Here is a 23,505-nt window from a genome sequence, read left to right as displayed (position 1 = left end):
ATGTAAACACTCAATATCAAGGATAATAATCAAACAATATTACCAAGCATAATATAGTGTTCACAATAATTAATTAAATCAATTTATGCAAAACCTCCCCAAGAAAGAACCCCTACCTCAAATCCAAAGCTATTGCGTAACTCCCAGTTGCAAGTTCAAAACACCTCGAGTTCCTTCAACGAATTTCTTGTTCTACACTTTCTAATATTTTTCCTCTTCTTTCTATCATGCATTACTATGCATGCTGTTTGAAACAAGTGAATTGGTCCCTATTTATAGTAGTGAAAGGCGGCACTTGATGGTTTGTGATTGGTGTAGTATAGGTTTGATGATATGCTTGACTTCCTAGATTATCCCACTTTCTCCTAATGCCAACAGCTCATGCTTTAACCAAAAGCTTAGTCATCTAGGTAAAAGCTTAGTCATCTAAGTTTACACTTGTGAAGAAACTAGAGTGGTAAGTTCCCTTTATGCAATTGTCTTTGTGCGTGGCATTCCCTAACTCCAACAGATAGTAATATTCTTATTACTTTATCACGAAAGTAATAATCTATAAGGTCAAATAATTATATTATTATATATAAAACTATAACCCATATGAATATATAATTAGTTTTAGACGTAATTTTTACTTATAAACAAAACATTTGATATATCATATATATATATATATATATATTATTTAAATACAGATCTTTACAATATATCCTCCTTAAAAGAAATTTCGTCCTCGAAATTTTGAAACTTACCCGAATCAAAGAAAGAGTTCTGGATATTTTTCTTTCATCTCAGTTTCTAATTCCCATGTCGCCCCTTCTGTATCCCCATGTAACCAAAGAATTTTGACCAGTGGAATAGTCTTTGTCCGCAACACTTGTTCTTTATGATCTAATATCCGTATTGGTCTTTCCTCAAAAGATAATTGCTCATCAATGTTTAGTTCTCCCCAATCTAAAACATGTGTTGGATCTGGTTCATATTTTCGAAGCATAGAGACGTGAAACACATTATGAACATTCGAAAGTTGAGGTGGTAGTGCTAACTTGTAAGCTACTTCCCCAATCCGTTGTAGTATTTCAAAAGGTCCAATAAATCGTGGGGCTAATTTTCCAGACTTTCCAAATCTTTTAACTCCTTTTCGAGGTGAAACTTTAAGAAATACATGATCTCCAATATCAAACTTCAATGGCCTTGTTCTTCTATCAGCATAATTCTTTTGCCGACACTGAGCTGTAAGCAAGCGTTGTTTAATAGTTTTGATCTTCTCTGTTGTTTCTTGTACCAGATCAGGTCCTAATAAAACAGTTTCACTTGCTTCTGCCCAACATATAGGTGATCTACATGGTCTACCATATAGTGCTTCATATGGTGCCATTCCGATACTGGATTGAAAACTGTTGTTATAAGCAAATTCTGCTAAAGCAAGATGATCTTCCCAAGTTCCATGAAAATCCAAAACACAAGCTCTTAGCATATCTTCTAAGATCTGGATAGTCCTTTCTGATTGTCCATCAGTTTGGGGATGAAATGCACTACTAAAATTCAATTGGCTTCCCAATGCTTTTTGCAAAGTCCCCCAAAACTGAGAAGTAAACTTTGAATCTCTATCAGAAACAATAGAAATAGGAATTCCATGTAATCTCACTATCTCTCGAATATATAATTTCCCAAGAGTTTCTGTGGAATCTGTCCTTTTAACTGATAGAAAATGTGCAGACTTGGTTAAACGATCTACAATAACCCATATTGCATCTTTACCTCTTGGTGATCGTGGTAAACCTGTTACGAAATCCATTGTGATGTGATCCCATTTCCATTGCGCAACAGGTAAAGGCTGAAGAGGGCCAGCGGGTTTCTGATGTTCAGCTTTCACTTGTTGACAAGTCAGACATTTTGATACAAAATTTGCTACATCTTTCTTCATACCACTCCACCAAAACTGACGACGTAAATCCTGATACATTTTTGTACTTCCTGGATGAATAGTGTATGATGAGTAATGAGCTTCATGAAGAATTTCATTTCTTAATTCTGGAATTTCAGGTATATATAATTTACCTAAATACCTTAAACCATTTTCTTCATGAAAGGTCCAACCTTCTGTTTTATCTCCATCCAAAATTTGCTCTTGAATTGATTTACAGGTGTCATCCTCTTGTTGTTTTTCAACAACTTTTCCTAGCAAAGTTGGTCTTGTGACCAAGTTATAAAGATAAGCACCATACTCATGTACGTTCACATGTAAATCATAATCTTGAATACTATTCATCATCTTCCATTTCCGAATTTGTAGTCCTGCTACAAATCCATATGTATTCCTACTTAAAGCATCTGCCACTATATTAGCCTTTCCAGGATGATAATGTAGACCAAAATCATAATCTTCTAAGTATTCCATCCAACGTCTTTGTCTCAGGTTAAGCTCTTTCTGAGTGAAAAGATATTTCAAACTTTTATGATCAGAGTAAAGCTCAAATCTTTCACCATACAGATAATGTCGCCAAGTTTTTAAAGCATGTACAATTGCTGCTAACTCCAAATCATGTGTTGGATAATTTCTTTCATGATTCTTCAATTGACGAGAAGCATAAGCTACTACTCTGTCATATTGCATCAAAACACATCCTAACCCTTGTTTAGATGCATCAGTGTAAACCACATACCCTATGTCCCGTTCAGGAATAATCAGTATTGGTGCAGTAGTCAATCGAGTTTTCAATTCTTGGAATGTCTTTTCACATTCTTGGGTCCATAAGAATTTCACTCCCTTTTGGGTCAGCTTGGTCATTGGTGCAGCTATTCGAGAAAAATCTTTTATAAACCTCCTATAATAACCAGCTAATCCAAGGAAGCTACGTATCTCCGAGATATTCTTTGGTTGACGCCAATTCAATACTGCTTCTACCTTGGAAGAATCAACTGAAATACCTTCATTGGAAATTACATGTCCTAAAAATCTTACTTGTCTCAACCAGAATTCACACTTACTCAACTTTGCATACAGTTGATTTTCCCTTAATGTTTGTAAAACAATTCACAAATGCTCCTCATGTTCTTCTTGCGACTTGGAATATATAAGTATATCATCAATGAATACGATGACAAACTGATCTAAATATGGTCGGAAAATTCGGTTCATCATATCCATAAATGCTGCTGGTGCATTTGTTAATCCAAAAGGCATGACTACAAATTCATAATGCCCATATCGGGTCCGAAAAGCTGTTTTGGGTATATCTTCAGCTTTGACTCGAAGTTGGTGGTAACCAGATCGAAGATCAATCTTTGAAAAGAAATGAGAACCTCTTAATTGATCAAATAAATCGTCAATTCTAGGCAAAGGATATTTGTTCTTTATTGTGACCCTATTTAATTGACGATAATCGATACACATTCGAAGAGTTAGATCTTTCTTTTTCACAAAGAGAGCAGGTGCACCCCATGGTGAAGTACTAGGACGGATATATCCTTTTGCTTGTAATTCTTGGAGTTGTACCTTAAGTTCTTTCAGTTCAGCTGGGGCCATGCGATGAGGAGGTATAGAAATAGGTGTTGTACCTGGGTATATTTCTATAGCAAACTCTACTTCACGTTCTGGAGGTAAGCCATGCAAATCTTCTGGAAAAACATCGCTGAATTCCTTTACTACAGGAATAAGTTGTATTGGAGATTTTTCTATTTCTTCAGTTCCGATTCTAGCTATCTGACTCAAATATTTATAATCTCCAACACCATATTTATGGATTTCCTTTTTCACAAAGAAACTAAAGGTTTCTTCCTTGTGAGTATTGATGGTAATTCTCTTTTTACCACAGTCAATTGTAACTTGGTAATCTGTAAGCCAGTCCATTCCTAAAATAATATCATATTCCAACATTTCCAATACCATCAAATCAACAACAATTCTATGGCCCGACATCTCTATCATGCAAGATTTACATACTTTATCAACTTCTAGACTACCACCCAAAGGAGATCCAATTAACAAAGAAGGTTTCATATTTTCAGATTCTAACTCAAGCATTGATGCAAAAGATGTGGATATAAAAGAGTGTGTAGCTCCACAATCAAATAACACTCTAGCCCAAGAGCTGAATACTAAAAACATACCTTCTATTGTCTTAGGCTCAGTTTGATCTGTCACATTTCCCATAACGTAAACCCTTCCTTGTGTGAATTGTCCAGATTTCCTTTCAACTGCAGGGGCCCTTGGTCTAATTTGAGAAGATTGTCCTCCTGGACGTTGTGATGATTGGCTAGTAACTGGCCTTGCCCAATTAGACTGAGGTTGAAAAGTAGTATAACTTTGAGGTGACGGTGGAGCACGAAAAGGTACATGTGGAGGACGATATAATGTCTGTTGTACATGAGGTCCTTGATACCTTTGTAACTGTGGACAAAATCTCTTTACATGTCCCACTTGTTTGCAGTAATAACATAGTGGTGGTCCGAACTTTTCTTGTGATTGATACTGAGGAGTATTAAATCTTGTCCGTTTATTTATTTGTCCACTACTTGAATCCCAAGTTCTCTTAGTTTCAGGTCTTTGCTCTGCGATATGTGCTCTATCAACCACATCAGCATACTTGCTTAACTTCAAAATGTCAACCTTTTCCAAAATTGACGGTCTCAACCCTTCTTCAAATCGTTTTGCTTTTGTTGCATCATCAGGGATCATATATGGTGCAAAACGCATGAGTTCTTCAAACTTAGATTGATATTGATCAACAGTTAAGTTGCCTTGGACAAGGTTAACAAACTCCCTTGCTTTCATTGCTTTCATAGTACTTGGAAAATATTTTTCCAAGAAAATACTTTCGAATTCCTCCCAAGTTGTAATTTCAGTATTTGGCATACTCAGAATTGATTCCCACCAAAGATATGCTTGTCCTTCCAGATAGGTACAAGCAATAACAACTCTAATGTCTTCAGGAATTCTTTGATTATCCATCTTTCTTTTAATTTGCCTCAACCATTCTTCAGCTGCCATAGGATTTGGTTCCCCTTTAAATATTGTTGGTTTCGTCTTACGAAATTGTCCTTGTATCCTCATAACTCGATCTTCTTCAATTTCATGATGACGATCTTGATTACTATTTTCTCTAATTGCTGAAGCCATATCCTGAATTGCTAAGATTACTCCAGCATTTCCATTGAACTCATTTCCAGATTCAGCCATCTTAAATAAATAGAAAGAAAAATTATCTAAAAACAATATTATAAAATAGTAAAATATAAATTTAGGAGAAAGAATAAACAAAACACTCATTTATTATATTTCACAAAATTTTACAAAAGTACACACAATTTTACAAAAACTTAAACTTATCTTACATAACCTGGTGGTTTTATTTCTATAAACATTTATACAACTCTCCTTCTTCAGTGCTAGTTTTCTTCATCCGAACTGATAATAATCACTTCGGATGGTGACTGAACCTCTATAGGCCTAGTGACTGATCCAATTGACTCAGTAGGCTCCCAAGTAGGTTCATGAGTAGGTTCCTGAGCAAAATCTTCATTATCACTTGGAGGGTTTGGGACTCGTTGTGGTTGGTAATTACATGGTGGCCACTGATTACCACTTTCCTCTAAAAGTTCTACTATTGCAGCATTATAAATATTGTCATTCTGTATGTTCTCATAGGCACCATCCCAGAATTCTCTCCTTGACCAAATACTATGCATCGCTACTTGTCGCTGCATTGAGAGAGGGTAACGATGTCTCCTTATGGCAGTACTCCTTATCTTTTCTTTCATACAAAATTTTGAGCCATGTCTCAGGTTGTTGTTATAGTTTTCTATGTTTAATGGTAACAGTCCTTCTGAGCATACATGGAAACCTCCAAAAGTATCGTCACTTTCTACTGATTCCATAGAATCTGTCATGACCAAAATATCAGTATCTAAAATACAAATGAATGTATATTAGAAACTCAAAAGTTTTTATATTTCTTAATCTTAATTTCTAAACTAAAAAATAAATAACTTAAATGATAACTTCTATTCTATAGGATTGTATACCTATTGCTCTGATACCAACTTGTCACACCCCAATTTATTTACTTAAGTATTGAGAGTGTGAGGTAAAAGAAAAACTAAAACTTAAAATTTAAATAGCAAGAAACATGAGAATTAAACATAAAACTTCTATTTAAACCAGAGTAATTTACATTGTGATTTTACAAGCAAAATAACATAAAAATACAGACTTTTAACAAAACATCTAAAGCTATCTGCAACACTTTCTTCTTGTTTTCTTGTCACAACTAAACTTCAGATTCAGAACCTGCAATAAATTCATTAAGGGGTGAGCATTACATGCTCAGTAGGGGCCTTATATGATTAGTGAGATTTTTAATGTACAATTTATGCAATGTATGAATGAACTTCAATTCTACCCAACCCGTTAATCCATATAATAAGGCAAGCAAATCTGCATGTCCCATACCATGCATTTTACCACTGTGATTCCGAATGCCCCATTATATAAACTAACACCCATTTCAATCATCCCATAATTCCCCTTTTGCTAGTCATCTTGTCCATACCATTGATCTCCAAGCCCAAATCACCCAATCGACAATTATACCGCCGATTTCCTAATCTACTGTGCACACGGGCTCGCCTGAACTTGGTCCCTACAATGGTTAGACTCAACTACACAAAAGATTCTTCCCATTATCCTCATTCCCATAATGTATTTATCAACCCAAAAATTCCAACTACTACTGACAACATATGAACATGTCAATATTAATCAAATTATAATGATAATTGACAAACATGTAAACACTCAATATCAAGGATAATAATCAAACAATATTACCAAGCATAATATAGTGTTCACAATAATTAATTAAATCAATTTATGCAAAACCTCCCCAAGAAAGAACCCCTACCTCAAATCCAAAGCTATTGCGTAACTCCCAGTTGCAAGTTCAAAACACCTCGAGTTCCTTCAACGAATTTCTTGTTCTACACTTTCTAATATTTTTCCTCTTCTTTCTATCATGCATTACTATGCATGCTGTTTGAAACAAGTGAATTGGTCCCTATTTATAGTAGTGAAAGGCGGCACTTGATGGTTTGTGATTGGTGTAGTATAGGTTTGATGATATGCTTGACTTCCTAGATTATCCCACTTTCTCCTAATGCCAACAGCTCATGCTTTAACCAAAAGCTTAGTCATCTAGGTAAAAGCTTAGTCATCTAAGTTTACACTTGTGAAGAAACTAGAGTGGTAAGTTCCCTTTATGCAATTGTCTTTGTGCGTGGCATTCCCTAACTCCAACAGATAGTAATATTCTTATTACTTTATCACGAAAGTAATAATCTATAAGGTCAAATAATTATATTATTATATATAAAACTATAACCCATATGAATATATAATTAGTTTTAGACGTAATTTTTACTTATAAACAAAACATTTGATATATCATATATATATATATATATATATTATTTAAATACAGATCTTTACAATATATCCTCCTTAAAAGAAATTTCGTCCTCGAAATTTTGAAACTTACCCGAATCAAAGAAAGAGTTCTGGATATTTTTCTTTCATCTCAGTTTCTAATTCCCATGTCGCCCCTTCTGTATCCCCATGTAACCAAAGAATTTTGACCAGTGGAATAGTCTTTGTCCGCAACACTTGTTCTTTATGATCTAATATCCGTATTGGTCTTTCCTCAAAAGATAATTGCTCATCAATGTTTAGTTCTCCCCAATCTAAAACATGTGTTGGATCTGGTTCATATTTTCGAAGCATAGAGACGTGAAACACATTATGAACATTCGAAAGTTGAGGTGGTAGTGCTAACTTGTAAGCTACTTCCCCAATCCGTTGTAGTATTTCAAAAGGTCCAATAAATCGTGGGGCTAATTTTCCAGACTTTCCAAATCTTTTAACTCCTTTTCGAGGTGAAACTTTAAGAAATACATGATCTCCAATATCAAACTTCAATGGCCTTGTTCTTCTATCAGCATAATTCTTTTGCCGACACTGAGCTGTAAGCAAGCGTTGTTTAATAGTTTTGATCTTCTCTGTTGTTTCTTGTACCAGATCAGGTCCTAATAAAACAGTTTCACTTGCTTCTGCCCAACATATAGGTGATCTACATGGTCTACCATATAGTGCTTCATATGGTGCCATTCCGATACTGGATTGAAAACTGTTGTTATAAGCAAATTCTGCTAAAGCAAGATGATCTTCCCAAGTTCCATGAAAATCCAAAACACAAGCTCTTAGCATATCTTCTAAGATCTGGATAGTCCTTTCTGATTGTCCATCAGTTTGGGGATGAAATGCACTACTAAAATTCAATTGGCTTCCCAATGCTTTTTGCAAAGTCCCCCAAAACTGAGAAGTAAACTTTGAATCTCTATCAGAAACAATAGAAATAGGAATTCCATGTAATCTCACTATCTCTCGAATATATAATTTCCCAAGAGTTTCTGTGGAATCTGTCCTTTTAACTGATAGAAAATGTGCAGACTTGGTTAAACGATCTACAATAACCCATATTGCATCTTTACCTCTTGGTGATCGTGGTAAACCTGTTACGAAATCCATTGTGATGTGATCCCATTTCCATTGCGCAACAGGTAAAGGCTGAAGAGGGCCAGCGGGTTTCTGATGTTCAGCTTTCACTTGTTGACAAGTCAGACATTTTGATACAAAATTTGCTACATCTTTCTTCATACCACTCCACCAAAACTGACGACGTAAATCCTGATACATTTTTGTACTTCCTGGATGAATAGTGTATGATGAGTAATGAGCTTCATGAAGAATTTCATTTCTTAATTCTGGAATTTCAGGTATATATAATTTACCTAAATACCTTAAACCATTTTCTTCATGAAAGGTCCAACCTTCTGTTTTATCTCCATCCAAAATTTGCTCTTGAATTGATTTACAGGTGTCATCCTCTTGTTGTTTTTCAACAACTTTTCCTAGCAAAGTTGGTCTTGTGACCAAGTTATAAAGATAAGCACCATACTCATGTACGTTCACATGTAAATCATAATCTTGAATACTATTCATCATCTTCCATTTCCGAATTTGTAGTCCTGCTACAAATCCATATGTATTCCTACTTAAAGCATCTGCCACTATATTAGCCTTTCCAGGATGATAATGTAGACCAAAATCATAATCTTCTAAGTATTCCATCCAACGTCTTTGTCTCAGGTTAAGCTCTTTCTGAGTGAAAAGATATTTCAAACTTTTATGATCAGAGTAAAGCTCAAATCTTTCACCATACAGATAATGTCGCCAAGTTTTTAAAGCATGTACAATTGCTGCTAACTCCAAATCATGTGTTGGATAATTTCTTTCATGATTCTTCAATTGACGAGAAGCATAAGCTACTACTCTGTCATATTGCATCAAAACACATCCTAACCCTTGTTTAGATGCATCAGTGTAAACCACATACCCTATGTCCCGTTCAGGAATAATCAGTATTGGTGCAGTAGTCAATCGAGTTTTCAATTCTTGGAATGTCTTTTCACATTCTTGGGTCCATAAGAATTTCACTCCCTTTTGGGTCAGCTTGGTCATTGGTGCAGCTATTCGAGAAAAATCTTTTATAAACCTCCTATAATAACCAGCTAATCCAAGGAAGCTACGTATCTCCGAGATATTCTTTGGTTGACGCCAATTCAATACTGCTTCTACCTTGGAAGAATCAACTGAAATACCTTCATTGGAAATTACATGTCCTAAAAATCTTACTTGTCTCAACCAGAATTCACACTTACTCAACTTTGCATACAGTTGATTTTCCCTTAATGTTTGTAAAACAATTCACAAATGCTCCTCATGTTCTTCTTGCGACTTGGAATATATAAGTATATCATCAATGAATACGATGACAAACTGATCTAAATATGGTCGGAAAATTCGGTTCATCATATCCATAAATGCTGCTGGTGCATTTGTTAATCCAAAAGGCATGACTACAAATTCATAATGCCCATATCGGGTCCGAAAAGCTGTTTTGGGTATATCTTCAGCTTTGACTCGAAGTTGGTGGTAACCAGATCGAAGATCAATCTTTGAAAAGAAATGAGAACCTCTTAATTGATCAAATAAATCGTCAATTCTAGGCAAAGGATATTTGTTCTTTATTGTGACCCTATTTAATTGACGATAATCGATACACATTCGAAGAGTTAGATCTTTCTTTTTCACAAAGAGAGCAGGTGCACCCCATGGTGAAGTACTAGGACGGATATATCCTTTTGCTTGTAATTCTTGGAGTTGTACCTTAAGTTCTTTCAGTTCAGCTAGGGCCATGCGATGAGGAGGTATAGAAATAGGTGTTGTACCTGGGTATATTTCTATAGCAAACTCTACTTCACGTTCTGGAGGTAAGCCATGCAAATCTTCTGGAAAAACATCGCTGAATTCCTTTACTACAGGAATAAGTTGTATTGGAGATTTTTCTATTTCTTCAGTTCCGATTCTAGCTATCTGACTCAAATATTTATAATCTCCAACACCATATTTATGGATTTCCTTTTTCACAAAGAAACTAAAGGTTTCTTCCTTGTGAGTATTGATGGTAATTCTCTTTTTACCACAGTCAATTGTAACTTGGTAATCTGTAAGCCAGTCCATTCCTAAAATAATATCATATTCCAACATTTCCAATACCATCAAATCAACAACAATTCTATGGCCCGACATCTCTATCATGCAAGATTTACATACTTTATCAACTTCTAGACTACCACCCAAAGGAGATCCAATTAACAAAGAAGGTTTCATATTTTCAGATTCTAACTCAAGCATTGATGCAAAAGATGTGGATATAAAAGAGTGTGTAGCTCCACAATCAAATAACACTCTAGCCCAAGAGCTGAATACTAAAAACATACCTTCTATTGTCTTAGGCTCAGTTTGATCTGTCACATTTCCCATAACGTAAACCCTTCCTTGTGTGAATTGTCCAGATTTCCTTTCAACTGCAGGGGCCCTTGGTCTAATTTGAGAAGATTGTCCTCCTGGACGTTGTGATGATTGGCTAGTAACTGGCCTTGCCCAATTAGACTGAGGTTGAAAAGTAGTATAACTTTGAGGTGACGGTGGAGCACGAAAAGGTACATGTGGAGGACGATATAATGTCTGTTGTACATGAGGTCCTTGATACCTTTGTAACTGTGGACAAAATCTCTTTACATGTCCCACTTGTTTGCAGTAATAACATAGTGGTGGTCCGAACTTTTCTTGTGATTGATACTGAGGAGTATTAAATCTTGTCCGTTTATTTATTTGTCCACTACTTGAATCCCAAGTTCTCTTAGTTTCAGGTCTTTGCTCTGCGATATGTGCTCTATCAACCACATCAGCATACTTGCTTAACTTCAAAATGTCAACCTTTTCCAAAATTGACGGTCTCAACCCTTCTTCAAATCGTTTTGCTTTTGTTGCATCATCAGGGATCATATATGGTGCAAAACGCATGAGTTCTTCAAACTTAGATTGATATTGATCAACAGTTAAGTTGCCTTGGACAAGGTTAACAAACTCCCTTGCTTTCATTGCTTTCATAGTACTTGGAAAATATTTTTCCAAGAAAATACTTTCGAATTCCTCCCAAGTTGTAATTTCAGTATTTGGCATACTCAGAATTGATTCCCACCAAAGATATGCTTGTCCTTCCAGATAGGTACAAGCAATAACAACTCTAATGTCTTCAGGAATTCTTTGATTATCCATCTTTCTTTTAATTTGCCTCAACCATTCTTCAGCTGCCATAGGATTTGGTTCCCCTTTAAATATTGTTGGTTTCGTCTTACGAAATTGTCCTTGTATCCTCATAACTCGATCTTCTTCAATTTCATGATGACGATCTTGATTACTATTTTCTCTAATTGCTGAAGCCATATCCTGAATTGCTAAGATTACTCCAGCATTTCCATTGAACTCATTTCCAGATTCAGCCATCTTAAATAAATAGAAAGAAAAATTATCTAAAAACAATATTATAAAATAGTAAAATATAAATTTAGGAGAAAGAATAAACAAAACACTCATTTATTATATTTCACAAAATTTTACAAAAGTACACACAATTTTACAAAAACTTAAACTTATCTTACATAACCTAGTGGTTTTATTTCTATAAACATTTATACAACTCTCCTTCTTCAGTGCTAGTTTTCTTCATCCGAACTGATAATAATCACTTCGGATGGTGACTGAACCTCTATAGGCCTAGTGACTGATCCAATTGACTCAGTAGGCTCCCAAGTAGGTTCATGAGTAGGTTCCTGAGCAAAATCTTCATTATCACTTGGAGGGTTTGGGACTCGTTGTGGTTGGTAATTACATGGTGGCCACTGATTACCACTTTCCTCTAAAAGTTCTACTATTGCAGCATTATAAATATTGTCATTCTGTATGTTCTCATAGGCACCATCCCAGAATTCTCTCCTTGACCAAATACTATGCATCGCTACTTGTCGCTGCATTGAGAGAGGGTAACGATGTCTCCTTATGGCAGTACTCCTTATCTTTTCTTTCATACAAAATTTTGAGCCATGTCTCAGGTTGTTGTTATAGTTTTCTATGTTTAATGGTAACAGTCCTTCTGAGCATACATGGAAACCTCCAAAAGTATCGTCACTTTCTACTGATTCCATAGAATCTGTCATGACCAAAATATCAGTATCTAAAATACAAATGAATGTATATTAGAAACTCAAAAGTTTTTATATTTCTTAATCTTAATTTCTAAACTAAAAAATAAATAACTTAAATGATAACTTCTATTCTATAGGATTGTATACCTATTGCTCTGATACCAACTTGTCACACCCCAATTTATTTACTTAAGTATTGAGAGTGTGAGGTAAAAGAAAAACTAAAACTTAAAATTTAAATAGCAAGAAACATGAGAATTAAACATAAAACTTCTATTTAAACCAGAGTAATTTACATTGTGATTTTACAAGCAAAATAACATAAAAATACAGACTTTTAACAAAACATCTAAAGCTATCTGCAACACTTTCTTCTTGTTTTCTTGTCACAACTAAACTTCAGATTCAGAACCTGCAATAAATTCATTAAGGGGTGAGCATTACATGCTCAGTAGGGGCCTTATATGATTAGTGAGATTTTTAATGTACAATTTATGCAATGTATGAATGAACTTCAATTCTACCCAACCCGTTAATCCATATAATAAGGCAAGCAAATCTGCATGTCCCATACCATGCATTTTACCACTGTGATTCCGAATGCCCCATTATATAAACTAACACCCATTTCAATCATCCCATAATTCCCCTTTTGCTAGTCATCTTGTCCATACCATTGATCTCCAAGCCCAAATCACCCAATCGACAATTATACCGCCGATTTCCTAATCTACTGTGCACACGGGCTCGCCTGAACTTGGTCCCTACAATGGTTAGACTCAACTACACAAAAGATTCTTCCCATTATCCTCATTCCCATAATGTATTTATCAACCCAAAAATTCCAACTACTACTGACAACATATGAACATGTCAATATTAATCAAATTATAATGATAATTGACAAACATGTAAACACTCAATATCAAGGATAATAATCAAACAATATTACCAAGCATAATATAGTGTTCACAATAATTAATTAAATCAATTTATGCAAAACCTCCCCAAGAAAGAACCCCTACCTCAAATCCAAAGCTATTGCGTAACTCCCAGTTGCAAGTTCAAAACACCTCGAGTTCCTTCAACGAATTTCTTGTTCTACACTTTCTAATATTTTTCCTCTTCTTTCTATCATGCATTACTATGCATGCTGTTTGAAACAAGTGAATTGGTCCCTATTTATAGTAGTGAAAGGCGGCACTTGATGGTTTGTGATTGGTGTAGTATAGGTTTGATGATATGCTTGACTTCCTAGATTATCCCACTTTCTCCTAATGCCAACAGCTCATGCTTTAACCAAAAGCTTAGTCATCTAGGTAAAAGCTTAGTCATCTAAGTTTACACTTGTGAAGAAACTAGAGTGGTAAGTTCCCTTTATGCAATTGTCTTTGTGCGTGGCATTCCCTAACTCCAACAGATAGTAATATTCTTATTACTTTATCACGAAAGTAATAATCTATAAGGTCAAATAATTATATTATTATATATAAAACTATAACCCATATGAATATATAATTAGTTTTAGACGTAATTTTTACTTATAAACAAAACATTTGATATATCATATATATATATATATATATATATATATATATATATATATATATATATATTATTTAAATACAGATCTTTACACAACCCGATCCTTAAATAATATTTAACTAATATTTTATTAAAGGAGAAGACAATTATACCCATAGAATATTTTATTAGGTTAAAAGTTGACTCTTTGATCAAGAAGGAATTTGGGAAATCCACTTGTACTGTTGCGTAGAGCACGACAAAACGAGTCCGTGGACACGTAGTGGATTCGAATCAAACGTGGAACGAAGAAGTTACGAGCAAAATACACAAAAAGGGCAAAATTGTAAATTTCGAAAATCAGAATTAAAAATCTGATTCTCTCTCTCTCCTCACTTCCTCTTCTTCTTCTTCGTGAAACTTCCCCCCCCCCCCCCCCCCCCTTCTCCTGTTTTTCTTTTGCTCTAGCCAACACCCCAAACTGCCACTAACACCCAGCCACTCACCACCTCCAACCACCAGACCGGCCAAGGAAGCATCGCCGCCACCTTCGCAACCCAGCCCAGCCGTCAGCCGCCGCGAGTTTCACCGGAAAACTGCAGAAAAACGGGCTGGTTTTTGCTCAAACTTCTCACCGCTCGTTCTTCCTCCTCCGGCCATCAAATTGGACGAAATAGGTATGGTTTTTCGACTGATTTTTACGTTCTATCTGATGGATGGGTAAGATTGGAGAGATTTTGAGGTTTGAGGGGTTAATTTTCGAGTTAAGTTTCTGCCGGTTTTGCGTCGCCGTTTTCGGCCACTTCCGGCCATTTTTTGGCCATAGTCCAAGAACAAAAGTGGTTCCAAATAGGGTATATTACCTAGGATAGCAGTTTGGGCCGACGTTGTGGAGAAAATCCGGTCACCGGAAATTGTTAGGGACACCCACGCGCTGCTGGCACGTGGGCCAGGTAACAGGAACCACTCTTGGTCCTAAAAAAATCCTCGTGTCCTCACGAGCACGTAGGATTTCGCGGATCTCAATTTGGATAACGTTTGAACCCCGAAAGGATCTCGCATAGTGTGCGATTTCCATGTTCAATACGTTCAGACCGTTGGATCGTAGTCAAACTGGAGTATGTTGATCTAGGTATTTTAAGGATCGTGTAGGATTTGACGGATCGTAAATCGGAGTCCCGGATGCTCCGAAAAAGCCAACCGTAGGGCTAGGTTTACGGAAAATCGTTCGTCAGTCCGATCGTGCGATCGTGAGCAATCCGACCGTCCGATCGAGACCAAATTTTCAGGACATGTGTCCTAGGCTTGTTGGAACCTCTAGGAACGTTCGGATTGGAATTCTGAGGTCGTGGACCCCACGGGGTCTCGAGTTGACTTTTTGTGACTTTATCGCTTTTGAGTCCCTAGGTACTTTTAAATCGTGCCCATTGAGAGAAAAGCTAATGTGGGCATAGAAATGACCTTTAAAGTGATGCACGCACCTTTAGGAGCCGGGGGTCAGGGTTTTTAATTTAATACTATATTACTGAGCAGAGTTTTTAATAAAATATTATGATGGTTATACAGGCACCCGGGCACCAGGTGACCCGCAGGAGGGACCTTCAAAGGGTCCAACTAGCTCAGAGTATCTGTGAGTGGACCTTTTTGTTTTCATAAATGAATTTATGCAATTTAATCTTATTACTTGATCTTGAATAAGTTATTCATTGCCCGGAGTTTTAATAGCTTGATTTATTGTTGTTTTTATATGTTTATTTTATATGCTGCCGAGTGGAGAATGCCTAGAGATTTTGGCATAGCAGAATTTTTAGATAATTAACAAATAAATTGGCAGCAGAGTTCAAGGGCAGATAAGAATTCAATTAAATTCTTATTTACTTTTCAGAACTTACTATTTTCTTAAAAGCCACCCGAGGTACCCAAGCATATTAAAGGTTGCCTTCAGTTATATGTTGCCTTCGGTATAAAATTATGTTGCCTTCGGTTATAATGATGTCGACGGACATCCAGTTGCCTTCAGGTATGTCAGCATGCTTGACACAGCCCCACGAGTCTCGGGGACGCTCGGACCGTGTGGTGCTAGGAGTGCAGCTCAGGTGGGCCAAGTGTTCCCTGAGTCTAGCTAGGATTGTGGATCAGGGCGACCAAGTGTCCCCTGAATTCTGCTAGGGTTGCGGCTCGGGTTGACTTTGTGTTTCCCGAGGTCTGCTAGGAAGTGTCACTCCTGTGGCGCGAGGATGTGTCACTCCGGTGGCACAAGGATGGAATTGACGGAATTAAAAGGAATTGACGGAAACTAAAGGAATTGACGGAATTATACATGGGTACACCTAGGTGGTAGATTAAAGTGATTTCAATGCTTGCAAGGACTTAACTGTTTAATAAAGTGTATTGTTGATTCTATAGATATAAATATGAATGCATTGATTTCAGTACGAGTATAAATAAGAAAATGATTTAGTTTTATAACTGTTTTTACAGAGGGGTTAGTATGTTCATATACTATTTTCAGAAACTTTATTTTTGGTCCACTCACCTTTTTAATGTTTTGCGCCCCAGGCAGTAGTCGTGCATCAGTGCGCCACCACCGGGCCGAGTCCACTTTCCGCCACATCCCTTGACAACGTAGGGTCTTGTATAATTATTTTATACTTATAATCTTCTGTGTAGAGCTCTGATATTGCCCTAGATTGCATGTCTAACTGTTGGAATGTAATTATCTGCATACTGACAGTTGGTGTATATTTTATATGCATGTTTGACAGGTGTAATCTTGGGATTGGTTTAATTACAGGGGAGACTTTGCTGAATTTTTTCAGCAAAAGTCAAACCCCATTTTTAGTTGGAAGTTGACTAGAAGGGCAATTAGGTCTTTTGTGCTCGGCACTTGCCAGGTGTCGGACACGCACAGGGTTCGGCTTGGATTCCAAAGTGGAATTTGGGTCGGGTCCTGTCAACTTGGTATCGGAGCATTAGGTTAACTTCCTGTAGACTCTGCACTTAATGTGCAACCCAGTTTAATGAGTTTCTGTTTTTTGTGACAGAATTACGGGCCCAAAAAGTGGTGGCACTAGGAAAGGGACTAGGCAGTCGTCCCGATTCGGGGAACGGGATCCCCAGGCAAAGCCAGAAGAATTCCCTATTCCGCCACCGGTACTTGAATCGGTAGAACAGTTAATTGTTGGAGGCCCAGCAGGGGCCATACCAGTGGTGCCCACATCGTCAGGAGATACCAGTTTCTCGCAGACTTTGGAGTTGTTGACTCAAGCTCTATCCAGAACTAGGCAATCCAGAGATCCTTCTTCGAGCTACGTAGATCAGGCTACAAGGATAGGGGCCACCGATTTTGATGGTGAGGGTAACCCAACTGTAGCCGAGGAGTGGATAGAGAGGATGGAGTGGATTTTGGAGGTGATGGCCGTCCCACAGGATTACAGAGTGTCCGTAGCCACTTTCTTTTTGGCCAGGAATGCTAGACATTGGTGGGAGACGGTTAGGAGGCGATACCAAGATCCGTCAGTTATTACATGGCCAATTTTCATATCAGAGTTTAATACGCAATTCTATCCACTCGCATATCAGAATATGAAGTTGGAAGAGTTTTTGCAGCTGAAACAGAGAGGGATGACAGTAATGGAGTATGAAAAGAAGTTCCATGAGTTATCCAAGTATTGTGTTCCCCTAGTAGCAGATGAAAGAAAGAAGTGTCAATTGTTCAACAGAGGCTTGAGGGCTTCCGTCAGAGATATTTTGATTAATCAGCAGTTGAATAAGTTCGCAGATTTGGTTATGACAGCCTCACTAATCGAGAGCAGCCAGATGATGGTTCAAGGGCGGGGTAATTCCCGCAGGCGACATTTTGAGGAGGGTGGTCCCAATCAGGGGTCATCAAAAAGGGGCAGTTTCAGTTCAGGATCATCTAATGGCCGCAGTTATGGAGATTTTCGACCGAGAGTAGGTTCCAGCGGAGGGTCTAACCCAAGTGATAGTTTTGGGAACCGCTCTGGAGGTGGTACAGCTAGAAGTGCTGGGAGACAGTTGCCGTCAGGTTCTAGCAGAAGGAGTCGTTATCTGTGCGCAGAGTGTGGCAGGTACCATTCCGGGCCTTGCCAACAAGGCGCTACAGGATGCTACCATTGTGGGCAGGCCGAACATTTCCGGAGGGAGTGCCCGATGCGTTCTCAAGGCGGAGAGATGACAGTTACATCGACACAGGGGACACCACAGTTGTTAGGGGCCTCGTCTAGCGGAGGGGCCCAGACCAGTGTAGCCAACAGTGGCAGTTGACAGCAGAGGGAACCAGGTGGACGTTCCAGGGCTATGGGTAGACTATACAACTTGTCGCAGCGGGAGGCACAGACATCACTCGACGCGAGAACAGGTATTTTACCAATTTTCAGGATTTCTGCTAGAGTTTTAAATGACTGGGCTACGCATTCACTTGTCACACCTAGTTTTGCCCACAATGCCAACGCGAGACTCTCAGCTCTACGGAACGAGCTAGTAATCTCTGTATATACAGGAGAGACCTTTATGGTTGGTACGGTATATCAAGATAGTATGGTCCCAGGGGGAGACATGTTTCTAGAGGCGAATTTGATTCCCCTAGATACGGTTGACTTGGATGTCATTTTGGGGATAGATTGGTTAGCCAAGCACCATGTCTCCGTAGATTATTTTCGGAAAGAGGTCAGATTCCGTAGTCCCAGACGACCTGAGGTGACATCTTATGGTGAGCACATTGTCCTTCCATCTTGCCTAATTTCAGTTATAACGGCAGGACGGTTGCTCAGAAAAGGATGTTCAGGGTGTTTGGCGCATATTATCGACTCCCAGGATAATTGTTTGAGGTTGAAGGATATTCTAGTGGTACAGGAATTCCCAGATGTGCTTTCAGAGGATCTCAAGGTTTACCACCTCACCGAGAGATTGAGTCCACTATTGAGCTCATTCCGAGTACGAACCCCACTTCTCAGGCGCCGTACAGAATGGCCCCAGCAGAGTTAATGGAGTTAAGGACTTAGTTATAGGAGATGGTGGAAAGGGTTTCATCTAACCCAGTTTCTCACCATGGGGCGCTTCAGTATTGTTCGTAAAGAAGAAGGATGGCACCATGAGATTGTATATTGACTACAGGCAGTTGAATAAGGTCACGATGCGGAACAGGTACCAGTTGCCACGTATAGACAACTTGTTTAATCAGCTGAAGGGTGCTAAGGTATCTTCTAAGAGTGATTTAAGGTCAGGTTATCATCAACTATGCATTAGAGAGGAGGATGTGCCTAAAACAGTTTTTTTTTTACGAGGTATGGTGCACATGAAGCTTTTGGAGGTATGCTGAAGACTTGAGGCGGAAATAGCTGTATGCCATACTCAGTATGTGTCAATTTTGGTTCGACATGATGAATTTCCTTGCGATACTATTTTTACGGGGAAGCGTGCTAGATTTTCTCGGATCATTAACATTTGAAGTATCTGTTCACCTAGAAGGAACTGAGCCTAAGATAAAGAAGGGGGTTAGAATTGATTTAAGATTGGGACTGTACTATTGAGCATCGCCCAAGAAGAGTAAATGTGGTAGCTGATGTCCTTAGTAGAAAGCCCTCGAGATCGGTAGTTCATATTCGAGGAAGGTATGTGCCATTGTTGGTGGAGTTGAGGAAATTGAGAGTTGGGCTAGGTATGGATAATCAAGGAGCACTGTTAGCTACACTCCTTGTGAGACCAGTGCTAGTAGAGCAAATAATTGAAGCCCAATCTCAAGATCCGTTAGTTCGGGCATTGAGATTAGAGGTTGAAGTGGCGACAGGACGATTTATTCAGAGAGGAATGATGGGACTTTGATGGGAGAAACAAGGTTGTATGTTCCTAAGGATGATTCACTAAAAAGGAGAACTCTCAAGGAGGCCCACTGTTCAGCTTTTTCCATGCACCCAAGTAGCACTAAGAGGTATTGTACTCTTGATGGAATATCAGGGGTGACCTTTCCAGAAGAAAGAGATAGCAGAGTACGTCAGTAAGCGCCTAGTTGGTCAGCAAGTCTTGGCAGAGTGGCAGGAACCTTTTGGGATTGCTGCAGCCACTTCTGATTCCTAAGTGGAAGTGGGGGTACGTTAGTAAGGATTTTGTGTCCAAACTTCCTCGGACAAAGGACAAGTATGATGGAGTGGGAGTAATTACGGATCGACTCACTAAGTCAGCTCACTTTCTGCCGGTGAGAGCAACTATACTTTGAATAAGTTAACCAAAATTTTTATAGATGAGATTGTGAGACTTCTTGGGGTACCAATATCCATTGTTTCATGTTGAGAGCAGGTGCGTTGCAATTTTGAGGAAACTGAAATAAGAAATTGTCATTCATGGAATTTGCCTATAATAACAGTTTTCAGGCGAATATAGGAATGTAACCATTTGATGCCTTGTACGGGAAACAGTGTAGAGCGCCTTGGTTCTGGGATGAGGTAGGAGAGCACAGGTTACAGGTATTTGAGGATGATAAAAGGACAAAGAAACATGTAGAAATAATCAGAGAAAGGCCCAAGGCGGCCCAGGAACAACAAAAGAGTTATTGAGATAACAAGAGAAAGGATCTTCAGTTCGAGGTTGGTGACTGGGTATTTTTGACATTACTGCCTTGGAAAGGCGTAGTAAGATTAGAACAGCAAGGAAAACCAAGTTCTCGCTATTTTGGGTCGTATGAGATTGTAGAACGTGCGGGCCCAGTATCCTTACCTCTTCGAGTGACAGGTATGTAATTTCGAGAACGAAATTTTCATAAGGGGGATAGATTGTAACAACCCGATCCTTAAATAATATTTAACTAATATTTTATTAAAGGAGAAGACAATTATAACCATAGAATATTTTATTAGGTTTAAAGTTGACTCTTTGATCAAGAAGGAATTTGGGAAATCCACTTGTACTGTTGCGTAGAGCACGACAAAACGAGTCCGTGGACACGTAGTGGATTCGAATCAGACTTGTAACAAAGAAGTTACGAGCAAAATACACAAGAAGGGCAAAATTGTAAATTTTGAAAATCAGAATTAAAAATTTGATTCTGTCACTCTCCTCACTTCCTCTTCTTCTTCTTCGCTAAACTCCCCCCCCCCCCCCCCCCTGTTTTTCTTTTGCTCTAGCCAACACCCCAAACTGCCACTAACACCCAGCCACTCACCACCTCCAACCACCAGACCGGCCAAGGAAGCATCGCCGCCACCTTCGCAACCCAGCCCAGCCGTCAGCCGCCGCGAGTTTCACCGGAAAACTGCAGAAAAACGGGCTGGTTTTTGCTCAAACTTCTCACCGCTCGTTCTTCCTCCTCCGGCCATCAAATTGGACGAAATATGTATGGTTTTTCGACTGATTTTCATGTTCTAGCTGATGGATGGGTAGGATTGGAGAGATTTTGAGGTTTGAGGGGTTAATTTTCGAGTTAAGTTTCTGCCAGTTTTACGTCGCCGTTTCACGGATCTCAATTTGGATAACGTTTGAACCCCGAACGGATCTTGCATAGTGTGCGATTTCCATGTTCAATACGTTCGGACCGTTGGATCGTAGTCAAACTGGAGTATGTTGATCTAGGTATTTTAAGAATTGTGTAGATTTCGAAGGATCGTGTAGGATTCTACGAATCGTAAATCGGAGTCTCGGATGCTTCGAAAAAGCCAACCCTAGGGCTAGGTTTACGGAAAATCGTTCGTCAGTCCGATCATGCGATCGTGAGCAATCCGACCGTCCGATCGAGCCAAATATTCAGGACATGTGTCCTAGGCTTGTTGGAACCTCTAGGAACGTTCGGATTGGAATTCTGAGGTCGTGGACCCCACAGGGTCTCGATTTGACTTTTTGTGACTTTATCGCTTTTGAGTCCCTAGATACGTTTAAATCATGCCCATTGAGAGAAAAGCTAATGTGGGCATAGAAATGACCTTTAAAGTGATGCACGCACCTTTAGGAGCCGGGGGTCAGGGTTTTTAATTTAATACTATATTACTGAGCATAGTTTTTAATAAAATATTATGATGGTTATACAGGCACCCGGGCACCAGATGACCCGCAGGAGGGACCTTCAAAGGGTCCAGCTAGCTCAGAGTATCTGTGAGTGGACCTTTTTTTTTCATAAATGAATTTATGCAATTTAATCTTATTACTTGATCTTGAATAAGTTATTCATTGCCCAGAGTTTTAATAGCTTGATTTATTATTGTTTTTATATGTTTATTTTATATGCTGCCGAGTTGAGAATGCCTAGAGATTTTGGCATATCAGAATTTTTAGATAATTAACAGATAAATTGGCAGCAGAGTTCAAGGGCAGATAAGAATTCAATTAAATTCTTATTTACTTTTCAGAACTTACTATTTTCTTAAAAGCCACCCTAGGTACTCAAGCATATTAAAGGTTGCCTTCAGTTATATGTTGCCTTCGGTATAAAATTATGTTGCCTTCGGTTATAATGATGTCGACGGACATCCAGTTGCCTTCGGGTATGTCAGCATGCTTGACACAGCCCCACGAGTCTCGAGGACGCTCGGACCGTGTGGTGCTAAGAGTGCAGCTCAGGTGGGCCAAGTGTTCCCTGAGTCTAGCTAGGATTGTGGATCAGGGCGACCAAGTGTCCCCTGAATTCTGCTAGGGTTGCGGCTCGGGTTGACTTTGTGTTTCCCGAGGTCTGCTAGGAAGTGTCACTCCTGTGGCGCGAGGATGTGTCACTCTGATGGCACAAGGATGGAATTGACGGAATTAAAAGGAATTGACGGAAACTAAAGGAATTGACGGAATTATACATGGGTACACCTAGGTGGTAGATTAAAGTGATTTCAATGCTTGCAAGGACTTAATTGTTTAATAAAGTGTATGGTTGATTCTATAGATATAAATATGAATGCATTGATTTCAGTACGAGTATAAATAAGAAAATGATTTAGTTTTATAACTGTTTTTACAGAGGGGTTAGTATGTTCATATACTATTTTCAGAAACTTTATTTTTGGTCCACTCACCTTTTTAATGTTTTGCGCCCCCAGGCAGTAGTCGTGCATCAGTGCGCCACCACCGGGCCGAGTCCACCTTCCGCCACATCCCTTGACAACGTAGGGTCTTGTATAATTATTTTATACTTATAATCTTCTGTGTAGAGCTCTGATATTGCCCTAGATTGCATGTCTAACTGTTGGAATGTAATTATCTGCATGCTGACAGTTGGTGTATATTTTATATGCATGTTTGACAGGTGTAATCTTGGGATTGGTTTAATTGCAAGGGAGACTTTGCTGAATTTTTTCAGCAAAAGTCAAACCCCATTTTTAGTTGAAA

General features: G+C 38.4%; 3 protein-coding genes and 1 long non-coding RNA gene across 4 annotated transcripts; 2 read left to right on the top strand and 2 right to left on the bottom strand.

Annotated features, from left to right (window-relative positions):
* Positions 1 to 3,034: 3,034 nt before the first annotated feature.
* On the bottom strand, positions 3,035 to 5,179 carry LOC148293689 (uncharacterized). The gene has a single exon (XM_088254564.1). It carries the CDS (start codon positions 5,177 to 5,179, stop codon positions 3,035 to 3,037), a length of 2,145 nt encoding a protein of 714 aa, XP_088110690.1.
* Positions 5,180 to 9,820: 4,641 nt separating this feature from the next.
* LOC148293688 (uncharacterized) lies at positions 9,821 to 11,965 on the bottom strand. Its single transcript, XM_088254562.1, has one exon. The coding sequence runs from the start codon at positions 11,963 to 11,965 to the stop codon at positions 9,821 to 9,823; it is 2,145 nt and encodes a 714-aa protein (XP_088110688.1).
* A 2,675-nt stretch (positions 11,966 to 14,640) lies between these two features.
* Positions 14,641 to 16,813, top strand: LOC148293687 (uncharacterized). Its single transcript, XR_015836427.1, has 3 exons — positions 14,641 to 14,864; positions 15,754 to 15,817; positions 16,747 to 16,813. It is a non-coding gene; the product is annotated as an uncharacterized LOC148293687 (long non-coding RNA).
* Positions 16,814 to 16,941: 128 nt separating this feature from the next.
* On the top strand, positions 16,942 to 18,868 carry LOC148293686 (uncharacterized). Its single transcript, XM_088254561.1, has 2 exons — positions 16,942 to 16,952; positions 17,232 to 18,868. Exons 1-2 carry the CDS (start codon positions 16,942 to 16,944, stop codon positions 18,472 to 18,474), a joined length of 1,254 nt encoding a protein of 417 aa, XP_088110687.1. The 3' UTR covers positions 18,475 to 18,868.
* The last annotated feature ends 4,637 nt before the right edge of the window (positions 18,869 to 23,505 follow it).

Source organism: Prunus avium, chromosome 6 (assembly GCF_965620075.1).
Source record: "Prunus avium chromosome 6, drPruAviu1.hap1.1, whole genome shotgun sequence".
Lineage (NCBI taxonomy): Eukaryota > Viridiplantae > Streptophyta > Magnoliopsida > Rosales > Rosaceae > Prunus > Prunus avium.
This window is presented reverse-complemented; position numbering and strand designations above follow the sequence as displayed.

Excerpts from the sequence above, each read along its gene's own strand:
- LOC148293689 (XM_088254564.1), bottom strand. The coding sequence starts at position 5,179 with ATGGCTGAATCTGGAAATGAGTTCAATGGAAATGCTGGAGTAATCTTA.
- LOC148293688 (XM_088254562.1), bottom strand. The coding sequence starts at position 11,965 with ATGGCTGAATCTGGAAATGAGTTCAATGGAAATGCTGGAGTAATCTTA.